The 25,858-nt window shown below is 46.2% G+C and overlaps 1 protein-coding gene across 1 annotated transcript in view; it reads right to left on the bottom strand.

Moving 5' to 3' along the window:
- Positions 1 to 25,858, bottom strand: part of nek10 (NIMA-related kinase 10) — a 348,724-nt gene that overhangs the window by 202,994 nt on the left and 119,872 nt on the right. Inside the window, exon 19 of the mRNA XM_078535698.1 lies at positions 24,911 to 25,013. Coding sequence (XP_078391824.1) covers positions 24,911 to 25,013 — 103 coding nt within the window. The remainder of the gene's footprint in view (positions 1 to 24,910; positions 25,014 to 25,858) is intronic.

The following is a 25,858-nucleotide window of genomic DNA, read 5'->3' as shown; positions in this document are numbered from 1 at the left end:
GTGCTGGAGGCCAGAACGTTGCTGAGTCCGAGTCAAATAACGAGCCTCTGGACTCGGTCATGTCACAGTTGCTGGAGCTGCAAAGGCAAGCTCAGGAACATCAGGAAGGGATGTCTGCTGCACTGCTCATATTGCAAAGCACGATGGAGGAGTCCGTCCGTCATCAGGCTGAGGTAATAGCACTGGCATTGCAATGCACCAAGGACAACAATGGCAGGATGGCTGCTGCCATGGAGACATTAGTCCAGGACATCACTGCTGCGCGGGCTTAACTCCATCGTTGATGTCATAGTTGGCCTCCAACAGTGTGTACGCGAGAGGGGTGCTAGGCAGCTCGATCTAACTCCAGCTACCCCTTCTGTTCACGGAGTCAGCCAGGGGCCCTCAGGCACCCATAGGGAGGAGAATCAGCAGGTACATGCTCCAGGGTCATCCACCCAGGTGACTCTAGAAGTGACTAGCTCATCTGACTCCCCTCTTCCTGTGACCTCCGCAGATCCAGCTTCACAGGCCGAGGAGGGTGCCACTGGCACACAGCAGGACCCAGAAAGCAGGCTGGGGCCCTCCAAGTCTCAGCCATTTAGAGGACGCCCGCCAAAGTCATCACAGACAGGGCATCACAGTCAGCAGGTTGCCTCCACCTCTGTTGTAGATGTCCGGGGAGCACCAAGACTTAGCGGCACAGTTAGGAAAGTTAGGTAAAAGCAGTTGCACAGCCTGGCCACAGGTCTTGATCACTTGTACATACTGTTCACTATTGTGAATAAACTCCTAAGAATGTCACCCTGCCTGTGGCTCCATATTCTGATGAGCAGTGTTCTTGTCAGATGTGAAACCTTTCTGCACAAGATAAAAGGCAGGTGTCTCAGTCCAGGGCCTCTTCCCTGTGCCGTGTGACCTTCAGACCACAGTAATGGTCCAGCCTCACACTCCCTGGAAGCATTACTGATGCCTACACCTCAGTAGTGCTGGTCATTGCTGCCAGAATGTAGTGGGCAGGCGCCATAGAGTTCTCTCGTACATTCTATGTGCTTTCAGCAACTTAAAGGTGAGGCTGGTCCCCATCACACCAGCATCTGTGACCAGTGATGCTCTTCACCAGCTCCTGAAGGGCTAGAGTGCTGAAATCGGATGCAGCATCAGATACGTCTAAAGTTTCATGGCTGCGTCTCTGAGATGGCCCTGATCATGGAGCGCAAGCGAGCTGCCCTCAGCCAGAGAGGAATCAGGCATTCTCAGAGGCTATGTGAAGATTCATGGAGTGTCCTCACTGCATGTTGTCATCACCCTCCTGTGATGCAGTGACTATAAGGGCCTCCACTGCATCCCCATGACAAAAGCATTGTTACAGAGGGTCTTGGCGCTGCCATAAGCCAGACTGGAGTCAAACGTTCACAACTGTGATGTGAGGATCTATGGGGACACCTCACAGCATGTCGCCATCATCCTCCACAACTCTGGCATCTATGAGGGCCTCCCGAGTGCGCCTGCCTCATCTAGCTAGTGCGAGAGCCTGATCCCCATCGTCATCACAACCGAGGACCCCCTCACCCTCATCCCCGTCTGTGATCTCCTCATCAGGGGGGACCTGCAGCTCCTCCATCTCCTCCTCAGCCAACTTGTCACCCTGTTGCAATGCCAGGTTGTAAAGGGCGCAGCAGATGACGACAATGCGTGACACCCTCTGCGTACTGTATTGCAGGGCTCCACCAGGCCGGTCCAGGCACCGGAATCGCACCTTCAGCATCCCAATGGTCTGCTCCACCAAGTTGTGAGCTGCTGCATGAGCCTCATTATAACGCTGCTCTGCTGCAGCCTGAGGCCGCCACACGGGTATCATCAGCCATGGCCTCTGCGGGTAGCCCTTGTCCCCAAGGAACCAACCCTGCAGCCTCGGTGGACCCTGGAACACTGCAGGGACCCGCGAATGAATCAGGATGTAGGCATCATGCCTCCACTGTCTCTTATCCGTCTTCTACAGCCTCTGTAGGCCATCAGGCCTCCAGCTAGGTCACCAGGATCCATGATCCTGACGTTGTCCTCCTGCAGCATGAGAAAGAGAGACATGGTTATCATGGCTGCACCTAGCACCTATCCTGGCCCTGTGTGTCCGCCCCTTAATGCTTCCTGGAGAGTGCTGGTCACCCCTCGGATGGCCAGAGATGAGTGCACTGCATAGCTGCCCTGTCAGCCTGCGACATGGGGGACACTGGTCCAAACCAGGATGCTGAGATTACAAGGGGCTGTGAGCGCCTCCAGCAGTGACTGCTACATGGCCAGTGTTGGCGGGAGATTGTACACCGTGTGCAGTCCAACTGCTCTGCAGTCCAATAAAGTGGTGGCAGACTTGAAGGTGCGGATGGAGTGGTGGGGATGGGTGGTGGTGGGCGTAAGATATGGAGTGCTTGGTGGCCCTTTTGTACCTTCACGTTGCTTGCATGGGCGGGCAAGCTAGGAGCCTGACACCAATCATATTACTGTGGCTGTGCCTGATCTGTCTTAGTTGCAGAGGTATGGTCAGTTTATACAGGTGTCCCTAATAAACGGCCACCCCTCTCGCTTACCCAGCCCCCCACCTCAATTGTATGTGTGTGGCATGCAGCTCCAAGGTAGCACTTGACCTCCACCCTCCCCTCAGTGGTCACCTCCAAGGTTGGCCAACGCTTGCCCCCAAACACCCCCTCACCCTTCAGCAGTCACCTGCGGGGCTAGGTATCAGTTTCACCCACCCCCCTGGTGCCCCAGAGGCCTGGAAACAACCAGCGAGCTGTGGAGAACACTGCTGCTCACTAACCTCAGCTCTCCCAAAGTGAAGGCTGCCAAGTGCACGTTGCCTGCATGCTGTTGTGAAACACATCAGTGTGCTTTCCTGCCGATGTGGATGGACGATATGGCGGGGTTCCAAGACCCTGGCAGGATGGCCCTTTAATTATATGCTAATGTATTACAATTAGCTCCCCGCCAACCGATGGCAGGAAACATGGCCCACCATCAGTGGGCTGAGCGGAAGATCGCGTCCTGCCTTCACGCCATTGTGAAGTGGGTCCCGCCATGTTTTCTGTGCTTGTCACCTATCACGTCCGCTGCCAGCGGGCTTGGAAAATTCAGCCCTGTGTGTGGACTATTGAAGGGTGAATGTGATGACTCAAGTGGATTCATATCCTATAGGCGGTCAGAAGATTGCATTGAGAAAGTGGAACAATCAAAATTTATCATAAAGATTGACTTGCTAAGAGGAGATTGGCAAGTACCGTTACGGAGAGAGAAAAGGAGATATTGGCTTTTGTGATGCCAGATGGACTATATCAGTTTAAAGTCATGCCGTTTGGTATGAAAAATGCACCTGCAACATTTCAAAAACAGGCAAACAAAGTAATTGCAGGACTGAGCAATTGTGCTGTTTATATTGATGACCTGATAGTTTTCAGTCAAACGTGGGAGGAGCATTTACAACATCTGGGAGACCTATTTTGTTGACTACAAGGAGCATATTTGGTGATGAACTTCGCTATAAGTGAATTTGCAAAAGCGTAAGTTACATATCTAGGCCATACCACTGGACATGGTAAGGTGGTTCCGAGAGATGTGAAAGTCAAGGCTATCGTGGATTTCCCAGTGCTTACAACAAAATGAGAAGTTTTGAGATTTCTGGGCATGAGTGAGTTTTACTGGGAATTTGTACCAAATTTTAGCAGTGTGGTTGCTCCATTGACTGAACTTTTAATAAAGAACAAGGAGTTTCAATGGACCCAGGAGTGTCAGAAGGTATTTGACAGTCTGAAAACTGTATTGACTGTGACACCAGTTTTGGCAGTACCCAATTATGCCAAGCAATTTAAGTTGGCCATTGATGCAAGCGATATAGGCATTGGGGCTGTACTGTTACAAGAAGATGAAACTGGAATTGAGAAACCATTAGAGTGTTTTTCACGGAAGTTGAATGTACAACAGCGAAGATATTCAATGATTGAAAAGGTGACTCTGGGTCTGGTATTAGCATTGCAGCATTTTGAGATGTATGTTGCAAACAATTCATCAGAAACAATTGTTTATACAGACCACAATCCTTTCAAGTTTCTGGACAAATTTCAAGACAGAAGTGCAAGGTGTTGAGGTGAAGTTTATTACTGCAACTATCTAATCTACAGATTATAAATGTGGCTAAATGAGAAAATCTAATTGTAGATGCATGGTCAAGAGTTTGAAGCTTAAAGGGAAAGTTGGACATTTAAAAACCTGGACACTGGATAAAATGTTTCCTGTTGATACATTTTGTATATATACAAATATATTACAAGGATGTGTATATATATTGTTAAGTTAATGCATGCATCTGGTAATGAAATAGTGCGAGTACATATATAAGTATAGGAGGTAGCGTACAATGGGTTAAGCAAATGAAGCCGTCTTTTAAATTGTGACGGTTCAGTTCCTTGTAAGGGGGGGATTGTCATGAAAATATAATAATTCTCATAATGTTATTGTGATTTATTGTAAAAGTGGGTTAATAGTGGGATTTAATTGAATTGGAGACAGCTGGTCTGGGGCTTTTGAGTCATCAAACAAGCAGCTAGGTTTGAAATGCTAAATACGTGAACATGGCTGAAGTTTTAGAATATGAGGTGTAAAGAAAATTTGCATTTTTAGATAAATTAGATTAGTTTGAATTTCAAAGAGACGGTAGGATGTTACACTTAGCCAGAAGAAGATAAGCCAAACAGTGTGTTTATTTTTCCCAAAGGTTACTGATAAAATTAGCACTATGAAAGATCTATATGATGAGAAGAGTAAAGTTGCAAAAACATATGGGAACAATGGAATTTGCATTAAAAGGGAGAAACGTATAAAGGAAATGAGGCTATGCGTCAGAAGGAAAAGGCATTCTAAGACCTCCAACCTCTGTACATTAAGTTGTTGTCTACAGGAACCAAAGCTGAGAAAACTCACTTTGAATTCTCCTTTTCAGGATATTGTGTTGCTTAGCCTTGGCGTGTTTAAATCTATTTGTTTTCACTGTTGCTTTCACGGGGGTTTAACTGGAAGCCAGATTAATTAGGGGTTTTAGGAGTTATTATAGTAGTAATTTGTAGATCTATGCATGTGCTTGAAATCTTTTCTTTTGTTAATAAATGACTAATTTAGTTTTCAAAAAAACCTCTGAAGTCATGGTAGTCTTATTACTTCTGAATTCAGGTCACGTGTCTTGAAATAAAATACAAATTGCAAAACAGTTGTGACTGTGTGATCAAGTTTCCCTCATGGATTTGATCTGCCTGGCACACATCATCTGCCACGTCATAACATGTCCCCATCTGGGGAGGAAGCCCTGCCCCCAAGAGCTGCCCGACCAATCGGATGGCTAGCAGCTCCTTGGTTGCAGCAGTGCCCCCAGGACAGTGATCACTGCCAGAACTGCATCCAATCCCTAATAACATTCATCACCAAAACTGTTTGCAAGGCCAGGAAATCCCAATTCTCATGAAAATATCTTAATATTGATCATCGTAAACTCTAACAAATGTTTAATCAAACAAAGCATTGGAAGAGATTCACATGAACTAGCTACCCTGTTCTTAGATGATAAGATTGAATCCCAGAAGTGAAGTTTGTTTCAGTGAGAGTTAAGATATAAAAGTCCATCCCTTGGCCCTCCTCAATCACAGTTGGCAGGCAAGAAAATCAGGCCAGAAAGCAGTTGAGCTAGCTTCGTTTAAGGGCAGCAATTCAGAAAAGGTTTGAATCACAGAATCACAGTACAGAAGAGGCCCTTCGGCCCATCGAGTCTGCACTGACACGTGAGAAACACCTGACCTACTTACCTAATCCCATTTGCCAGCACTTGGCCCATTGCCTTGAACGTTATGACGTGCAAGTGCTCATGAAGTGGTACCTCCACCACCCTCCCAGGCAGTGCATTCCAGACAGTCACCATCCTCTGGGTAAAACAGTTTTTCCTCACATCCCCCCTAAACCTCCTGCTCCTCACCTTGAACTTATGCCCCCTTGTGACTGACCCTTCAACTAAGGGGAACAGCTGCTCCCTATCCACCCTGTCCATGCCCCTCATAATCTTGTACACCTCGATCAGGTCGCCCCTCAGTCTTCTCTGCTCCAACAAAAACAACCCAAGTCTATCCAACCTCTCTTCATAACTTAAATGTTTCATCCCAGGCAACATCCTGATGAATCTCCTCTGCACCCCATCCAATGCAATCACATCCTTCCTATAATGTGGCGACCAGAACTGCTCGCAGTACTCCAGCTGTGGCCTCACTAAGGTTCTATACAACTCCAACATGACCTCCCTACTTTTGTAATCTATGCCTCGATTAATAAAGGCAAGTGTCCCATAGGCCTTTTTCACCACCCCACTAACATGCCCCTCTGCCTTCAGAGATCTATGGACACACACAGCAAGGTCCCTTTGTTCCTCAGAACTTCCTAGTGTCATGCTGCTCATTGAATATTTCCTTGTCAAATTACTCCTTCCAAGATGTATCACCTCACACTTTTCAGGATTAAATTTCATCTGCCACTTATCTGCCCATTTGACCATCCCGTCTATATCTTCCTGTAGCCCAAGACACTCAACCTCACTGTTAATCACCCGGCCAATCTTTGTGTCATCCGCAAACTTACTAATCCTACCCCCCACATAGTCATATAAATGACAAATAATAGGGGACCCAGCACAGATCCCTGTGGTACACCACTGGACACTGGCTTCCAGTCACTAAAGCATCCTTCTGTCATCACCCTCTGCCTCCTACAACTAAGCCAATTTTGAATCCACATTTTCAAATTATCCTGTATCCCATGTGCATTTGCCTTCTTTATAAGTCTCCCATGTGGGACCTTGTCAAAGGCTTTGCTGAAATCCATATAAACTACATCAACTGCACTACCCTCATCTACACACCTGGTCACCTCGTCAAAAAATTCAATCAAATTTGTTAGGCATGACCTCCCTCTGACAAACACATGCTGACTATCCCTGATCAAACCTCGCCTCTCCAAGTGGAGATAGATACTCTCCTTCAGAAATTTCTCCAATAGTTTCTCTACCACTGACGTGAGACTCACTGGTCTGTAGTTCCCTGGCTTATCTCTACAACCCTTCTTAAATAGCGGAACCACATTAGCTGTTCTCCAGTCCTCTGGCACCTCCCCCGTGGCCAGAGAGGGATTAAAAATTTGGGTCAGAGCCCCTGAGATCTCATCCCTTGCTTCCCTCAGCAGTCTGGAACACAAATCGTCTGAACCTGGAGATATGTCTACTTTTAAGCCTCCAACACCTTGTCACTCCCTATATCAATTTGCTTAAGAACCTCACAGAGTTGTAATTCTAAAGTTAATAGAGGTTCAATGTTTGACTAACAGAAGTAAAATTTGTAAAGAATGCTGCCAGGTAATTAAATACATATGTCTCTAAGGCTAGTAAGTATAGTATTGAAATACAGAGAAACAAGTACAGGGTATCTCAGCTGAATCAGAATGAGAAGGAAATATGGCAGTGGCCATTTCCAGTCAGAAATCAAAAGATAAGATCAAGTCAATCTGTTGGAGGAACAAGTCATTTGCAAGCTGTTAACTTGTCAGTGACCTTGAACATGAACTTTCATATGTTACATGGTAAACTCAGACTGAATATTTTTTGCTATGCTGCAATACAAATATTCTGGCCATGGCTGAAATACTGCAATATGTTTAAATTGCACTTGCACCTTTAACAATATAGTTTTGAAATTTTAAGACCTCTACTTAAATGTACAATATAATTTATGATTGTTTAAAACTAAACTTAAAATACCTATGTTAATTTCAATATTTAACCTATGAAGAGATTAGCATTAATTTCGATGCTTGATTGAAGTAGTAACATTTCATCTTTCTTTATTTAGATTCACCTTTGATTACTCTGGCAAAACGGTAACTAATTTCACTTGGGTTGTACTGTGATTGTATGGGGAGAAAATATTATTCCTCTGGATTTGATGTGTAAAAGAGTTCAAGTGCAAATTAAATTGGGAATCTTTTAAACCTTAGACGTCCATGGTAATAATCCAATCTAGCCTGTATCTAGATATTAAGCAAAAGGACAAAGATGGGTTTGACACCATTGACATAATTAAGCTAAATATCAGAACCTCTGAGGTATACTGCTTATCCACAGAAAGCTTTCTACCAAATCAATTCCATTATAAAACACTGTACTGTGACCTGCAATTTTCATTCTTATTTAAGATGCAAAATTAATCAAAAAGGCTTGTAGCCAAGGCCTATTTGTAGTGACTATTAGCCTCTTGTTAAGGCTTTTATTGTGCTTTTTCCCTTCTCAAGAAAAATTGGAATCGATTTTTTAGGAAAAAATAGAGAACAAATACAAATGTAGATCAGAGAGAGAAATTGAGATTAACATTCAATATTCGAAAGAAACAAAAGCTTCCACTTATAGAGTACCTCATCATGTCTCAGTTTGTGCCGAAGTTCTTCACGGACAATGAACTACTTTGAAGTGCAGTGCAGTTTTTTGTAGACAACTTAATAGATATTTTGTGCACATCAAGATCACATAAATAGCAGTGAGATAAACAATCAGTTTACCTGAAACAAAAATAAAAATACCTGGAAAAACTCAGCAGGTCTGGCAGCATCTGCGGAGAGGAACACAGTTAACGTTTCGAGTCCGTATGACTCTTTAACAGAACTAAGTAAAAATAGAAAAGAGGTGAAATATAAGCTGGTTTAAGGGGGGGGGGGGGGTGGTGGGACAGGTAGAGCTGGATAGAGGGCCAGTGATAGGTGGAGATAGCCAAAAGATGTCCTACGCAAAAGGACAAAGAGGTGTTGAAGGTGGTGATATTATCTAAGGAATGTGCTAATTAAGGGTAGAAAGCAGGACAAGCAAGGTACAGATAGCCCTAGTGGGGGTGGGGTGGGGTGAAGGGAGGAGTTCGAAATAGGCTAAAAGGTTGGGATAAAACAATGGATGGAAATACATTTAAAAATAATGGAAATAGGTAGAAAAAGAAAAATCTATATAAGTTATTGGAAAAAAAAGGGGGGATCGTAAAGGGGTTGGGGATGAAGGAGAGAGTTCATGATCTAAAATTGTTGAACTCAATATTCAGTCCGGAAGGCTGTAAAGTGCCTAGTTGGAAGATGAGGTGCTGTTCCTCCAGTTTGCGTTGAGCTTCACTGGAACAATGCAGCAGGCCAAGGACAGACATGTGGGCATGAGAGCAGGGTGGAGTGTTGAAATGGCAAGTGACGAGTAGGTCATGTCATGCTTGCGGACAGACCGAAGGTGTTCTGCAAAGCGGTCACCCAGTCTGTGTTTGGTCTCCCCAATGTAGAGGAAACCGTATTGGGAGCAATGAATGCAGTCGACTAAATTGAGGGAAGTGCAAGTGAAATGCTGCTTCACTTGAAAGGAGTGTTTGGGCCCTTGGACGGTGAGGAGAGGGGAAGTAAAGGGGCAGATGTTGCACCTTCTGCGGTTGCATGGGAAGGTGCCGTGGGAGGGGGTTGAGGTGTAGGGGGTGATGGAGGAGTGGACCAGGGTGTCACGGAGGGAACGATCCCTGTGGAATGCCGCCAGTGGGGAGTGAAAGAAGATGTGTTTGGTGGTATCACGCAGGAGTTGGCGGAAATGGCGGAGGATGATCCTTTGAATGCGGAGGCTGGTGGGGTGATAAGTCAGGACAAGGGGGACCCTATCATGGTTCTGGGAGGGAGAGGAAGGTGTGAGGGCGGATGCGGGGGAGATGGGCCGGACATGGTTGAGGGTCCTGTCAAACACCGTGGGTGGAAAACCTCGGTTAAGGAAGAAGGAAGACATGTCAGAGGAACTGTTTTTGAAAGTGGCAACATCAGAACAGATGCGACAGAGGCAAAGGAACTGACAGAATGGGATGGAGTCCTTACAGGAAGCGGGGTGTGAGGAGCAGTAGTCAAGGTAGCTGTGGGAGTCGGTAGGCTTGTAATGAATATTGGTGGACAGTCTATCACCAGAAATTGAGACAGAGGGGTCAAGGAAGGGAAGAGAAGTGTCAGTGATGGACCATGTGAAAATGATGGAGGGGTGGAAATTGGAAGCAAAATTAATAAATTTTTCCAGGTCCAGACGAGAGCATGAAGCAGCACCGAAGCAATCATCAATGTACCGGAGAAAGAGTTGTGGGTCGGGGCCAGAGTAGGACTGGAACAAGGAATGTTCCACATACCCCATAAAAAGACAGGCATAGCTGGGGCCCATGCGGGTACCCACAGCCACACCTTTTATTTGGAGGAAGTGAGAGGAGTTAAAGGAGAAATTGTTCAGTGTGAGAACAAGTTCAGCCAGATGGAGGAGAGTAGTGGTGGATGGGGATTGTTCGGGCCTCTGTTCGAGGAAGAAGTGGAGAGCCATCAGACCATCCCAGTGGGGGATGGAAGTGTAGAAGGATTGGACGTCGATGGTGAAGAGGAGGCGGTTGGGGCCAGGGAACTGGAAATTGTTGATATGATGTAAGGTGTCAGAGGAATCACGGATGTAGGTGGGAAGGGACTGGACAAGGGGAGAGAGAATGGAGTCAAGATAGCAAGAAATGAGTTCCGTGGGGAAGGAACAGGCTGTCAAAATCGGTCTGCTGGGACAGTCCTGTTTGTGGATTTTGGGTGGGAGGTAGAAACGGGCCGTCTGAGGTTGGGAGACTATGAGGTTGGTAGCTGTGGAAGGAAGATCCCCAGAGGAGATGAGGTCAGTTACAGTGCTGGAAACAATGGCTTGATGTTCAGTGGTGGGGTCATGGTCCAGGGAGAGGTAGGAGGAAGCGTCTGCGAGTTGACGCTCAGCCTCTACGAGGTAGAGGTCAGTGCGCCAGACAACAACAGCACCACCCTTGTCAGCAGGTTTGATGACAATGTCAGGGTTGGACCTGAGAGAACGGAGTGCAGCAAGTTCAGAGAGAGACAGGTTAGAGTGGGTGAGAGGAGCAGAGAAATTGAGACGACTAATGTCACGCCGACAGTTCTCAATGAAAAGATCAAGAGAAGGTAAGAATCCAGAGAGAGGGGTCCAGGTGGAGGGAGAATATTGGAGGCGGGTAAAAGGATCTGTTGAATGGGGAGAGGACTCCTGCCCAAAGAAGTGAGCACGGAGACGAAGGCGGCGGAAGAAGAGTTCAGCATCGTGCCGAGCCCAAAATTCATTGAGATGAGGGCGTAAGGGTATGAAACGAAGTACTTTGCTGAGCACTGAACGTTCAGCGTCGGAGAGGGGAAGGTCAGGTGGTTTGGTGAATACACAACTGGGGCTGGGATTGGAAGACGGGATGGGGTCAGAGGGACAGGCAGGGGTGGAGGGTCCTGGATGGGTGTTGGTGTCAATGAGTTGTTGGAGCTTGCGTTCCTTTGCACCTGAAAGAAAGAGACAAAGTTTCTTGTTGAGGCGTCGGATGAGACGAAGAATAAAATGAAACTGGGGGCACGCGCAGCTTAGAAACAGGGTGCGGCGGTGCTGCTGGAGGGAGAGGTCAAGTGTGTTCATATGGCGGCGCATGGCACTGAGTATGGATCTCAGAATGCGACGAGAACAGCAGTCCGAGGAGCGTTGTCTGTCCCGGAGATACCTGTAATCCTGGGTGGGTTCGAAACATGAGGGATGGAACTTCAGTTGAAATCCACGTGGGGTAAGTCGGAGATGGAGACAGTCACTGAAGAAGGAAATATGGCTGTGAAAGCGGGTTTTAGTAAAAACCTTGTCAAACACCAGGAGAGAAATGGAAGGGAATGAAGGTGAACAAGGCAAAAGAGAGATACGGAAATCCTGTCGGATTACTTAGTTCTGTTGAAGAGTCATATGGACTCGAAACGTTAACTGTGTTCTTCTCCGCAGATGCTGCCAGACCTGCTGAGTTTTTCCAGGTATTTTTATTTTTGTTTTGTATTTCCAGCATCTGCAGTTTTTTGCTTTTAATCAGTTTACCTGGTTTTGGTAGTGTTGATTGAGGGAGGAATATGGGGCTTCACCTTAATGTATCAGCAAAAGAATTAAATCTTTGGCAAAGCTATCACTGATGTATTACAAGCATACCATGGGATTATTTAGCCAATTATTTCATTTCTTCCTCTGTAGGAAATGACTAGACTTGAATAAATAGCAACTATGGGAAAAATTTTCCTCCCGTTGTGGGGAAGTGTGGGAGCGGACGCAGGCAGGCGCGCCTCTGATCGGTGCCCCCAATCGGGGGCATGCAGCCATTTTACGTGGGCAGGCCAATTAAAGCCTGCCCAGTGTGACATCTGCCAGGAAGTGCTATGCGCTCCCTGTGCGGGCACGGTGGGGGGGTGATTCCCTCAACCAGGACTGCGCTCTATCACGCATGCGTGTGAAAGAGCACACTGATCTCCCTAAGGCTAAGTGCTGCCTCAGGGAGATCGGCTCCAAATTAAAAATTGTTAAACAAATGATAGATAGATTTCCCTGACATGTCCCCTCATGTGGCACTGTCTCATGAGTTGGGGCATATCCATAACTTTAATTGAAACCTTTATTAAATATTTAAAAACTCTCATGAAACCTCATCCCGTCTGTGGATGATGTTTCATGCTTTTTCTGAAGCCCGCCAGGGCTCCCGGCCTGCCCGCTAACCCTAAGGTTGAACGGGCAGGTCCATTAATGATGTTAATTACTTTTTAAATGGCCTCAATAAGTCATTGACAGGTTGGTGGGCGTGCAGCTGATTCGGCTGCACCCCCACCGGCCTGAAAATGGAAATGACGCAGGGAGTTCCACCCGACATCATCCCGTGTCATTTTATGTGTCGGCAAGCGGGGGCGGGGCCCGCTCGCCGACCGGAAGATCCTCCCCTATATAGCCATTATGATAAACTCACCAAGTCGGCAATATCAGGTGCAAACTATTCTGCAACACAGCTTTTCAAACTGTAATGCAATCCTCCACAAGAACATAAGAAATAGGAGCAGGAGACGATGTGGCCTATTGACCCTCTCCGCCATTCAATATGATCATGGCTGATCTTGGGCTTCACCTCTATCTTCCCACCAGCTCCCCAGATCCCTTGATTCCGTTAGAGACCAAAAGCCTGTCTATCTTCCCCTCTCTCCACTGTGATGCTTGTGGATGGGAGGAGTGTAATGAGCATTGATCACCCTCTAGATATCAGTAAATACAGGTTGTATGCAGGCTGGATAATGGTTTTTCAGCCAACACAGATACGATGGGCCAAATGCTGTAATATTCTATGATTTGATGGTGTTTTTTTCATTCTTTCACGAGATGTGGGCTTTGTTGGCTAGGCCATCCTTAATGCCCTTGAGAGAGTGTGGTGAGCCGCCTTGTTGAACTGCTACAGTCCATGTAATGTAGGTACACCCACAGTGCTTTTTTTCAGAGACTGTATAGCGGTTTGACAGAACTAACTGGCTTGCCATTTCAGGCACATTGTTGTATCTGGAGTCACATGGCCAGACCAGGTAGGAAAGACAGATGTCCTTACCTAAAGGACATTAGCGAATCAGATGGGTTTTTACATCAATGGTTTCATGGTCACTATCACTGAGACTAGCTTTTAATTCCAGATTTATTAATTGAATTTAAATTCCACCAGCTGCCGTGGTGGGATTTGAACCCATGTCCCCAGAGCAATAGCCTGGGCCTCCGGATTACTAGTCCAGTGACATCATCACTACACCTCCCCCATCGCATGCATGCTGCATTAAAAAAAAATCAATTTTCCTACTATATCAATTGGGAATGTGCAAGCATCATTTATTTTGTGACATAATAAGCTTTTAACCTATTTTACTTTCTTCTAGAAACTCTTTCCATAAAGTTGAATTGATGCGACATAAAACAGGGAAAAGGAGTTTTTAATGCCATTTTCTATAGAAAATAATGTTTTACAATTTTTCTATCAAGTACTTTACTTGTTATTTTCTCAAATGTGTTTAAAAATTGTAATCATTCTTTGAGACAATGGGCAGGATTTTCCCAAGATTTGCACGAAATGCAGTCGTGGGCGGGTAAAAGGGAGTCCTACCCGCCAACAAAAATGGCAGATTTTCACGCCATATTGATCCGAGCCTGCCTCATTATTTATTCACTCCTGGTAAACATGCCGTTTCCATAGCGGGTGGGCTCTCATTCACCTGCCTGCCATCACCCCGCTGTTGCATCATGCTGGCTGCCATCTTTCAAAGGCAGCCGCCAGCAAAGTGCTTATCGCCACCAGCTCACCACTGAAGCCCTGGAGACATGGCCAGTAAAGGAAAAAAGACTGCAGTCCCCCCCGCTTCAATGGCAGGTCCCTCGGGCAACTGCTGGATACCATGGAGGCCCACCAGGATGTGCTCTGGTGGCAGGATGGGCAGCAGAGTTATCAACCTGACTTGGGAAGCGGTGGCATCGGTGGTCAACCCAAACGGCCTGCAGAGGAGGACAGCCACCCATTGCCGCAAAAGGATGAATTATTTCCTCCATTCCGCCAGGGTGAGTCCCTCTTTTCATCACTCCCAATTCATGCACTGACAAACCTTTCACACATCCACAAAGCCTTCACTCACAGTGCAAGGGACATCACCATTCACTCTTTAACACACACCATCATTGTCCTCATCCAGTCCATGGGACCACTCACCGCCCACACAGGCCAGGCATACTTGTCATCTGGCCCGGCAGGTGTCCTGATACACTTTCCCTATCTCTATCCATGTAGGACAAACTGGCACACAACAGAAGGGAAAAATCGCAGACAGTTGGAGGGATGCTGGAGATCAAAATTCTGACAGAATTCGAAAACAGAGCCATCCAGCTGGCCGGCGATAACCAGGACTAGGTCTGTGCTGACGGTGAGGTCGGCACTGCTCTACCAAGTGAGGATCCAGCAGTGCAACATCCATCAGACAACCATGCTATGAATGATGTGTCCTCTTTCACAGGCCACGGCCATGCACTAAATGTCTCCCCTTGCTTTCGCAGGCACATTTGCCAAACAGCCGACAAAGTCCATGACCCAGGGCCTACAATCAAGCTCCGAAGAAACATCTGAAGGGGAATCTGAAGGCACCCTCCCTGAAGACCCATCACAGCGCTCACCCACACAGCGCTCCGCCATGTAGAGACACAGACATTGGTGGAACCTGGCTTTAGAGTAGCCTTGGGGTCACAATCTGGTGAGCACATTGCACTTTCTGATCCACAGCAGGCGGAGGCAGGGACTTACAAGATTGCCAGCACTTGAAGGATTGCTGGAGGCCAGAACGTTGCTGAGTCTGAGTCAGAGGACGAGCCTCTGGACTCGGTCATGTCACAGTTGCTGGAGCCGCAAAGGCAAGCTATGGAACAACAGGAAGGGGTGTCTGCTGCGCTCCTCAGATTGCAAGGCACGATGGAGGAGTCCGTCCACCTTCAGGCTGAGGTCATAGCGCCAGCATTGCAACGCGCCAAGGTCAATAGTGGCAGGATGGCGGCTGCCATGGAGACCTTAGTCAAGGACATCACTCCTGCACTGCTGCTTAACTTCAATGCTAATGCCATAGTTGGCCTCCAACAGTGTGTACGCAAGAGGAGTGCTGGTCAGCTCAATCTCACTCCAGCTACCCCTTTCATGCACGCAGATGCCAAGGCCCTCAGGCATCCACAGGGAGGAGGATCAGCAGGTGCACATTCCGGGGCCATCCACCCAGGTGACTCTGGGAGCAACCAGCCCATCCTCCACAGCTTCAAAGGCTGAGGAAGGTGTCACTGCCACACAGCAGGACCCAGAAAGCAGACCGGGGCCCTCCAAGTCTCGGCCCTCCAGAGGACACCTGCCAAAGTCATCACAAGCAAGCCATCACAGTCAGCAGGCTGCCTCCACCTCTGCTGTGGATGTCCGAGGAGTACCAAGACGTAACGGCAGGATTAGGAAAGTTAGGTGAAAGTAGTTGCACAGCCTGGGCACGGGTGTTGATCACCTAAACATACTGTTTACTATTGTCAATAAACTCCTAAGAATGTCACCCTGCCTGAGGCTCCTTGTTTTGATGAGCAGTGTTCTGATTACTCAGATGTGAAACCTTTCTGCACAAGATAAAAGGCAGGTGTCTCAGTCCAGGGCCTCTTCCCAGTCCAGCCTCACAGCCCCTGGAAACATTACTGATGCCTGCATCTCGGTGGTGCTGCTCTCAGAACCTTTAAGGTAGGGCTGGCCCCCATCGCACCAGCAGCTGCGACCAGTTATGCTGTGCACCAGCTCCTGAAAGGCTAAAGTGCTGAAGGCAGACACAACATCAGGTGCGTCTAAAGTTTCATGACTGTGTCTCTGAGATGGCCCTGATCATGGAGTGGAAGCAAGCTGCCCTCGGCCAGACGGGAGTCAGACATTCTCAGAGGCCATGTGAAGATCCATGGAGTGTCCTCACGCATGTTGTCATCATGCTCCTGCAATTGAGCGATGATTAGGGTCTCCATTGCATCTCCATGACAGGAGCATTCTCACAGAGGGTATTAGCATTGCCATAAGCCAGACTGGAGTGAAACATTCACAACTGCGATGTGAGGGTCTATGGGGATATCTCGCTGCATATCATCATCATCATCCTCCACAAATCTGGCAGACATGAGGGCCTCTCGAGCGCTCCTGCCTCATCTAGCCAGTGCGAGAGCCTCATCCCTGTCATCGTCACCACCGAGGACCCCCTCACCCTCATCCCCGTCGGTGTCCTCCTCTTCGGAGGAGACTTGCAGCTTCTCCATCTCCTCCTCAACCAGCTCCTCTCCCCGTTGCAATGCCAGGTTGTAAAGGGAGCAGCAGACGACGACGATACGTGTCACCTTCTGCGGACTGTATTGTAGGGCTTCACCAGACCGGTCCAGGCATCGGAACCGCATCTTCAGCACCTCTGGTCTGCTCCACCAAGTTGCGAGCTGCAGCATGAGCCTCGTTATAGCAATGTTCTGCTGCAGTCTGAGGCCGCCTCATGGGTGTCATCAGCCATGGTCTCTGTGGATAGCCTTGCCCCCAAGGAACCAACCCTGCAGCCTTTGTGGGCCCTGGAAGGCTGTAGGCGTCGTGCACACTCTGTGGAAACCATGCGCACACCTGCAGGATGCCTTTCTGGTGGTCACATTCCAGCTGCACATTCAGTGAGTGGAAGCCCTTGCGGTTCATGAAGTCCACCAAGTGTAGTGATGGAGACCTGAGCACCACTTGAGTGCAGTCAATCGCACCCTCCACCTGTGGGAATCCCAAGATCAGGGCAAATCCAATGGCTCTTGCATCCTGGCTGTCCCGGTCTCGGGCGAAATGCACAAAGTTGTGTGCCATGGAGAAGATGGCATCCGTGATCTCAGGGATGCATTTGTGGGAGACAGATTGTGAAATCCCATAGAGGTCACCTATGGAGGCCTGAAAGGAGCCATTGGTGTGGAAATTGAGTGCCACAGTCACTTTCACAGCCACTGGCAGTGGATGCCCTCCATGTCCCCTTGGTGCCAAGTCCTGCAGTAAGTGGCAGATGTGAGCCACCAGGTCCCTAGACATGCGCAGTCATCAGCGACACTGGTTCTCAGTCATCTGCAGAAATGGCAGGCGGTGTCTATAGACCCTGGGTGTCACTAGGTGCTGACCAGCCATGGCTCGCTGTCACTCCTGGGCAGCATGTGTGGAAGCCCCTGCTGCCCCTTCTTCATGAGGTTGCTGCTCCTGCTTTTGCGCGGCCAGGAGCCTCAGTCACTCTCTCCTCCATCTTCCATGGTCTCTGTAGGCCATCAGGCATTCAGCTAGGTCACCAGGATCCATGATCCTGACGTGGTCCTGATGCAGCATGAAAGAGAGAGAGAGACGTGGTTATCATGGCTGTACTTAGTACTTTTCTTGGCCCTGAGTAACACTTCCCTTGGATGGCCAGAGATGAGTGCGCTGCATGGCTGCCCTCTCAGCCTGCAACATGGGGGACACTGGTCCAAACCTGGACGCTGAGGTTGCAAGGGGCTGTGAGCGCCTCCAGCAGTGACTGCTACATGGCCAGTGTTGGCGAAGAGATTGTACAGCATGTGCAGCCCAACAGCCCCGCGGTCCAATAAAGTGGTGGTGGACACGATGTTTGTGTCGGGGGTTGGCGGGGAGGCGGTGGTAAGGTATGGAGCACTTGGTGGCCCTTTGGCGCCTCCTCGTTGCTTGCATGGGCGGGCAGCTTAAGAGCCCGACCACAATCATATCACTGTGGCTACGCCTGATCTGTCTTATTTGCAGAGGCATGGTCAGTTTATTCAAGTGTCCCTAATGCATGGCCACTTCCCTCACTTACCATGCCCTCCACCTCGATTGCCCGTGTGCGGGTTGCAGCGCCAGGGCAGCAATTGACCCCACTGACAATGGTCACCTTCGAGGCTGGGCAGCACTTGCCCCCGGACACCCCCCCACTCAGCAGTCACCTCCGAGGCTGGCCAGCACTTGCCCCCGGACAGTCACCCCCCCATCAGCAGTCACCTCCGGGGCCAGGCATCAGTTGCCCTTGCCTCCCGACGCGCCGAGGCCTGTAAACAACCTATATTCTGAAATGCCTGAATGTAGTTCAAGACCTGAGTAACTTTGCAAGGGAAGGGGTGAATATCTGTCAGTCCAACACTTGCAATTATAAAATGTGTTTAAGACATACTAAAGAAAACAATTGCAGGCAGATACAAAAACCTAGATTCCAGTGTTTTTCCTGCTAGCTGATCCTCAAGTTGGAATCCTGCCTTTTCACAACCCTGGTCTGGAGCCTTACTCCAATATCTCTGTAGATTTTCCTTTTCTCAAAGGGAAAATAGAGTTTAAAATTACAGGTCACCAATTCTTAAATTTTGGTTTGCAAAAATAGTATCTAAAATATGTTTAAAAACAGCATAATGTGGCAGCTGGCCACTTCAAAAGCCTGCTTTGATAACTATCTGCTTTTTTGGTCACTTTTGGCTCTCTTTTGTGAAGTTACGTTACAGTAAACAGAAAATGTTCAAAGAAAGAGAAAATTGACAAATTTTGTATGAAGCTGCAATGCCACCTGGTGATAGGGAACATTAAAATCAAAAAGCAAAATACTGTAGAAGAGGCTGAAAATAGACAATTCTGGAAACAATTAGCAGATCAGGTAGCATCCGTGGAGTAAAGAATAAAGTTAAGATTTCACACCTTTGACCCCCTCCATCAGAGCCAGATGTTACCCCATATAAGGAGGAACAGAGCAAGGGAAATAAGAATAGGGAATAAATAACCACATTGTTATGAAACTCATACTTACCTTGTTGATGAGTGCGAAGGCCAGGAACTCCAAGTCCTAGTGGACCTCGGATTTTCTACACATGCGCAGACTGGAAGCGGGTTGCACATGCGCAGTTTGGCATCTTTATGTTCTTTAGGCCCAGGACAGGCCCTGCGTCCCTGTGCGTGGAGAGAAAGGAAGAAGGGTGCGAAAACCTAGGTCAGGTGACTGACCATAGCCAGTAAGTGTCCCAGAGAGAGGGACAAGGGAGGGGGACAGGGAGAGGTCCCAAAAGGAAAGGGTCCTCCCCCTGTAAGGGACAAAAACAGGGGACAGAAACAGGTCCCAGTTAAGGAAAAGGGAAGAGCAGAGAAACAGGCTCCAATTATAGAAAAGGGCTACAGGGAGCAGACATTAAGTGAAGTGGGCTCAGGAAAGGTTCTGGTAATCGAAGAGGGCAAAAGGAGAAGCCCTGAAGATCCAAGAGGACACCCGAAGGTTGGTGACTCCGTGCTGCAGGCCGTTGGGGCAAAGATACCCCTTTGGAGCAGTAATGTTCTGCTTGGCATAGCCGAAGAGCTGAAATTGTGCTTGTAAGTTGATGCTTGAGTGTACTTGGCGATCCGGGGAACAGAAACTCGAAGGCAAGATTGAAACTCTGCGAGGTGGGCTGTCATTTAAGCCATCTGAGTTGGAGCAACATTTGGAGAAAATTCCAAGATAAGATCTTTAAAGGTGAAGATTGGAAACCCTTATGAAAGAGACAGAATTTCAGTGAGATTGGTTGGCTCACAGTGTGACTAACGTCAGGGGGGTTGTTGAGAAATCCATGGAATCTGCTTTGGTCACATCTGTCATTTATTGTGCAGTGTGGTATGCCCACGCATAATTTGCCTGTTAATTCATGTGTACTTACCCTGAATGTTAGAGTATAAGATATATATTGTAAATTTATCTTTCTGACCTTGTAAAGTTTATTTTTGTTCGTTCAAAAGCCGTAGAATCTTGTGGTTTTATTCTATTGGCAAGTGTCATGAATTTCAAACTTTGTCTCCTTTAAACAAAATCTTATTGGTCCCTAAATGGATCTGGCCAAGGATCATAACAACATACACATGAAAAGAAAAAAAAAATCTGTAAAACAGTTTGATGAAAACAATGGATTAACTGAGAGATATGGTCTTGTTCAGTTTCTGATCAATGGTGACCCCAGGTTGTTGATGATGGGGAAGTTGGCAAAGGCAATCACAATGAACTTCAAAAGGATATGGTTAGGCTCTCTCTCATTGGGATGATCATTGTTTGATACTTCCTCCTACCTCCCCTGGACCACTACACCACCACTAAACACCAAGCCATTGATTCCAGGGCTGTCACTGACCTTATCTCTTCTGGAGATCCTGCCTCCAACCTTATAATCCCCTAACCCTGAACAGTCCGCTTCTAGCTCCTTCCTAAAATCAATGAACGGTACTACCCTGGTAGACCCATTGCTTCAGCATGTTCCCGCCCCATTGAACTGATTTCTTTCTATACTGGCTCTAATTTTTCTCCCTTTGCCTAGCCTCTTCCCACCTACATCTGTGATGCTGATGATACCCATCACGTTAACAGTTTCCAATTTCCTGGTCTTAACTGCCTCCTTTCTACCATGGGCATTCAATCCTTCTTCACCTCCAGTGGTACCCATATCCCATGAAACAATAAATTTTAAAATAAGTTCCTGCTCTCCCTGAAGTGGAAAATTACATCAACTTTGCTTACAACTCTCATTGTCTTCACATAGTTCATCTCCAATTTTTCCTTTCCTTCACTTCTCTGTCTTCAGTTCTGATGATCGGCTATCAAACAATACCCTCTATAAGCTCGCTGACTCTCACAGCTACCTTTACTACACTTCCTCACACCCCATTTCCTGTAAGGACTATATTCCATTCTCCAACTTTCACTATCTCAGTTGTGTTTCTTTGGGCAAAATAAATTCTGTATTGGTACTTCTGATATGTCTTTCTATTTCCTCAACCCAGGGTTCCCACCCACTGCAGTTGATGGGGGCCTTGATTGCATTTGTTCTAGTTAGTGCACCTGTTCTCACTTCTTCCCCTCTGTCCCAGAACCACCATGGGGTTCCCCTTATCCTCACTTCTCACCCCATCAGCCTCCGTATTCAAAGAATCATCCTCATCATTTCAGCTACATTCAGCTTGATGCAACCACCAAACACAGCTTCCCCTTCCCACCCTTTTTCAACATTCCGATTGGACCATTACCTCCATGATACCCTGATCCAATCCTCAGTCACCCCAAGACCCCTTCCTATTCCTAAGGCACCTTTCCATACAAGCACAGGAGATACAGTGCAACACTTGCCCCTTTACCTCCTCACTTCTCACTGTCCAAAGCCCAAAACACACCTTTGAGGTGAAACAGTGATTTACTTGTATCTCTTTGAATTTAGTATACTATATTCACTTCTCATGATGTGATCTCCTCTACATTGAGGGAGCCAAATGCAGGCTGGGTAACTGAGGAATACCTCCATTCAGTCAGGAAGCAAGACCATGAGCTACCAGTCGCCTGTCATTTTAATTCTCCATCTTGCTCCCAGAACTTTCTGTCCTTGGCCTGCTACATTATTCCAATGAAGCTCAACACAATTTGAGGAACAGAACCTCATCTTCTGACTAAGCATTTTAAAGTCTTCTGAACTCAAAAGTGAGTTAAACAATTTTGGACCGTAGCTTTCACTTTTATTTTTTCTCTTTTTTTTTCTTACTTCCTTTACTTTTGGACAACAGCTTTCACCATCCTGCCATCTAGACCTCCTCCTCTAGACATATCTTTTGTTGCTTTACTTGACCCATTACTATTCCCTTTGACCTTGTACCATGAACTCTTTGGTCATTTAATCTCTCCTCCCCTTCACCAAATCTCAGGCCTTTTCTTGTTCTTCTTCCCAGTCTTTACCATTTTCACTTGCCTATTCCCAGTTCTTTGCTGACATATCACAAGGGCTGTTATTACAGTTGCTGTTGTTATGAATGCTTGGCTGAGTCCACATTTTGATTGACAGTTTACAGTCTATTAAAGGATTAGCAAGTGTGTTTATTTTTATAACAGATTGAACAATTGAGAGTATTTAAAATCTTTGAATTGATTTCACGAATGGGAGTTTTCAAATGTGTATGAGTGACAGTTGTATTAAATTGTTACTAGTTTAATTTTTTTCAGCTCCACGTGGCTACTGAGGTCTTGCCCATGGTGGATACTTGATAAGTGGCTATGAAGGTGGCATGGGGGAATGAGGTGGCATGGAGGATGCGTGAGTTGACATGGAGAGGGCATCAGGGTATGAAGAGGATGAAGGTCATGGATAGGGCATGAGTTGGCATAGAGGGGGCATGGGGATGGGTGAGGGTCACGAGTTGGCATGGTGACCATTGGGGAAGGGTGGTTAAGGGTGTGAAGAGTTAGGGCTACAGGGCCTAATAGCTTCTAAAACAACTGAGACGAAGTCCCAGAGAACTGTGGCAGGCCTTCTAACTGCTTCCAGTTGGTAGGCCCTATTCTATCCTGCTCCTGCCCTCCCCCACGGCAAGAATTAAGTGTAATGGAGCCCTTTAAACTGAGGCAGGTCGGAAAATTTCCCAATTTAAATTACCTGCCTTGGTAGCGAAAAATCCAAGCCATGGTGTTCAAAGTGTGCAAAAATCAAATAACTTAATGTTACTTGAAAGAATGCAGGACTTCTTTTCTTATTTATTTGGTGCCAAACCTGCTACAGGTACAGATGATATTAGAAAAGATGTTAGAAAAGATTAGCAAAGATTTTTTTAAAAGAATTTTAAAGATTACCCCATCCAATAGTTTAATTACCCCCTCAAATAATTCTAGTAGGTTTACAAAGCAATTTTTATTTGTAAGTGACTAAAACTAATTTCCTGAGAATTTGACAGTACCTTTTATTTGTGCAGTCTGCTTATGATTGCACTGGGACAAAAAATGAAGTATTTAGTTCCTAAACTGACTGAGAATCTAGAACACAGGATCATGGGGAAGAATTTCCCCATGGGGCCCGCTCGCCGACGTGTAAAATGATGCAGGATGATGTCGGGTGGAACTCCCGACGTCACCCCGCGTCATATCAATGTTCAGGTTGGCAGGGGTGCAGCCGAATCAGCTGTGCGCCCGCCGACCTGTCAACCGCCTATTGAGGCCATTTAAAAAGTAATTGAGATAATTAATGGACCTGCCAGTCCAACCTTAAGGTTGGCAGGCAGGCCGGGAGCCCTGACGGGCTTCAGAAAAAGCATGAAACCTCATCCGTGGGCAGGATGAGGTTTCATAAAGGTTTTTAAAATTTTAATAAATGTATGCTTTAAAGTGATGGACATGTCCTAACTCATGTGACAGTGTCACACGGGGGGACATGTCAGGGAAATATTATTTTTGCACCTTCACCATTTTTAAATTTGGCACCTATCTCCCTGAGGTGACCATCGGGGAAGGGTAGCCTCAGGGAGATGAGTGCACTCTTCCGCACACATGCGCGAAAGACCGCACTCTCGGCTGAGGGACTCCCCCCACACCTGCACAGGGAGCACATAGTGCAAAATGGCGGCGCGCCTGCCCACGCCCACTCCTGCACTTCCCCCCCAATGGGGGGAAAATTCTTACCCAAGATTCTGAATGGAATTGACAAAATTAATCCAGGCAAAACTGTTCATTAAGGTGGAGAATTCAAATTCTACAAGGCACAAATGAAAAATTAGGAAATCAGGAAGACAAAGAAAAGGATGTCACCCAAAATATAATAACGTTAAAGGAAAATTTACCAAGGAAGATCAAGTCTCTCCTGGATTATCATGTGCAAGAAAAGGTTGCAAGTTTGAAATTACTTTCTTAAAATTATTTTAAAATCAAGACAAAGATGCAAGGTATCCATTATTTTGGATCTTCTTCAATAAGGACTTCTTCAGAGTTATCCACAGACAATATAACAATGCAAAGTAAATAAAAGAATCTAGGGGGTGTTGTCTTCTTCTATTTATGGCAATGTTAGGAGAGTTTGTTATTAAACCATGTGTAAAACCTGGAGATAAACTGAAATTGCCAGATTTTTCCTTCTCTGTGCTTGTCCTCATCCTATCTGCTTCCTAAAAGGTTGACTGAAAATTCTAGGGTTTCTACAAAAGAAAATCTGCTCTTGAAGGTCAATGAATTTTTCAAAGAAAGACATGCCATTTTTGATTAGTTCAGTGGCACCTAAAGAGACAAACAAGCTGGTGAAACCTCTGATGTGGTGATCTAAGATATACTTCACTTTCCATTATGGGAAGTTAAGCATTTCAAGCTTTAGATATTTACATAAATCATTACATGTACATTTGTCTTAGGTCAACTGGATGTTTGGCATGCAGCTATCCCTATGTTTAAAATTTTCCAAAGGGACTGAAAATTCCATACACAAAGTTTCTGTTTGTTTAAAGGGAGCAAAAATACTCTGTCTCCATATGGCATATCCCATTCACACAATTCCAAGAACCTTAGGCAGATGTGTAGGAGAGTCAAGGCTGAGGGACTCAAGCTATATTTCAGTGAATCTTTATAAAAAGTTAAAAGAAATTCACAGCTTTCCCTGACTATACTGACTTGCACAAATGCTCTTAAGTTACATACTTACTTATTGTTACCTTGTCTTGCTCACCCAGCATAATATTGTTGGGTGTAAGATCCCTGTGGACAATTCTTTTTTCTTTGTGCAAATAACGCAGTGCAAGGCATATCTAAACAAAAATGGAAGGAATTGAACAGAATTATGTCAGAAAAATACATTTAAAATGGCCCAGATTCTGCAGCTGTAATAACAGCAAAATTGTCAACATTCACTGTCATTACAACTGTGAAACTGACAGCAACTTCCTCTGTTCATACATGCACAGTGAAACGTAGAACTCCAAAAGCAGCAGTCAATGATTCCCAGCTACTCCATGGAGTGCATTGTTGAAATCTCTGCAGGTCTTTCGGTCTTTTGAAAATGCTAAAATGATGAAAACTTGTCCTTTTATGATAATATTGCTGTTAAAAAACCCTGACAAGTTATGCCTTGTAGTTGAGGTGTAACTTGGTTTTAAATAATGCATTATATCATAACTCTGCTGAAGAATCTCTTTGGCTCTGGAAAACTAATTTTATGCTTGTGCAATTTCAAATGATAAAAGTTCCGTAGCTTTTAAATATAATAAAAATATGATATTTATGATATTTCAGCTTCTAATGCTTGTGTCCCAATCTTTATTTTGTTCTCTGTAAGATATATGAAAAGGATAATCAGTGCATTTTAATTCCTGGTTTGCTGTCCATGAGAATTTTTCAATGTGACTGCTTAAACTGTTGATGGCAGCACTGTTGTTGGCTAGCTGAAAATCCTTTTGAGTTGTCACCATATTCAACTTAGTATCAAGAAAAATGAAATCCACGTCAGAGAGATTGCTAGATCTTTTTGGGCAGCTGTCTTTGAGATCAATGGCAAGCACTATTGGTTTGCCACTGACCACAAAATCTGGGACAATATAATGCAGAGGTTAATTAATAAAGACTATGTGAGTAGAGTTCTCCATAAATATACATT

Source organism: Cetorhinus maximus, chromosome 3 (genome assembly GCF_964194155.1).
Source record: "Cetorhinus maximus chromosome 3, sCetMax3.hap1.1, whole genome shotgun sequence".
Lineage (NCBI taxonomy): Eukaryota > Metazoa > Chordata > Chondrichthyes > Lamniformes > Cetorhinidae > Cetorhinus > Cetorhinus maximus.
Note: the sequence above shows the minus strand (reverse complement) of the source record. Positions and strands in the feature narration are given on the sequence as shown.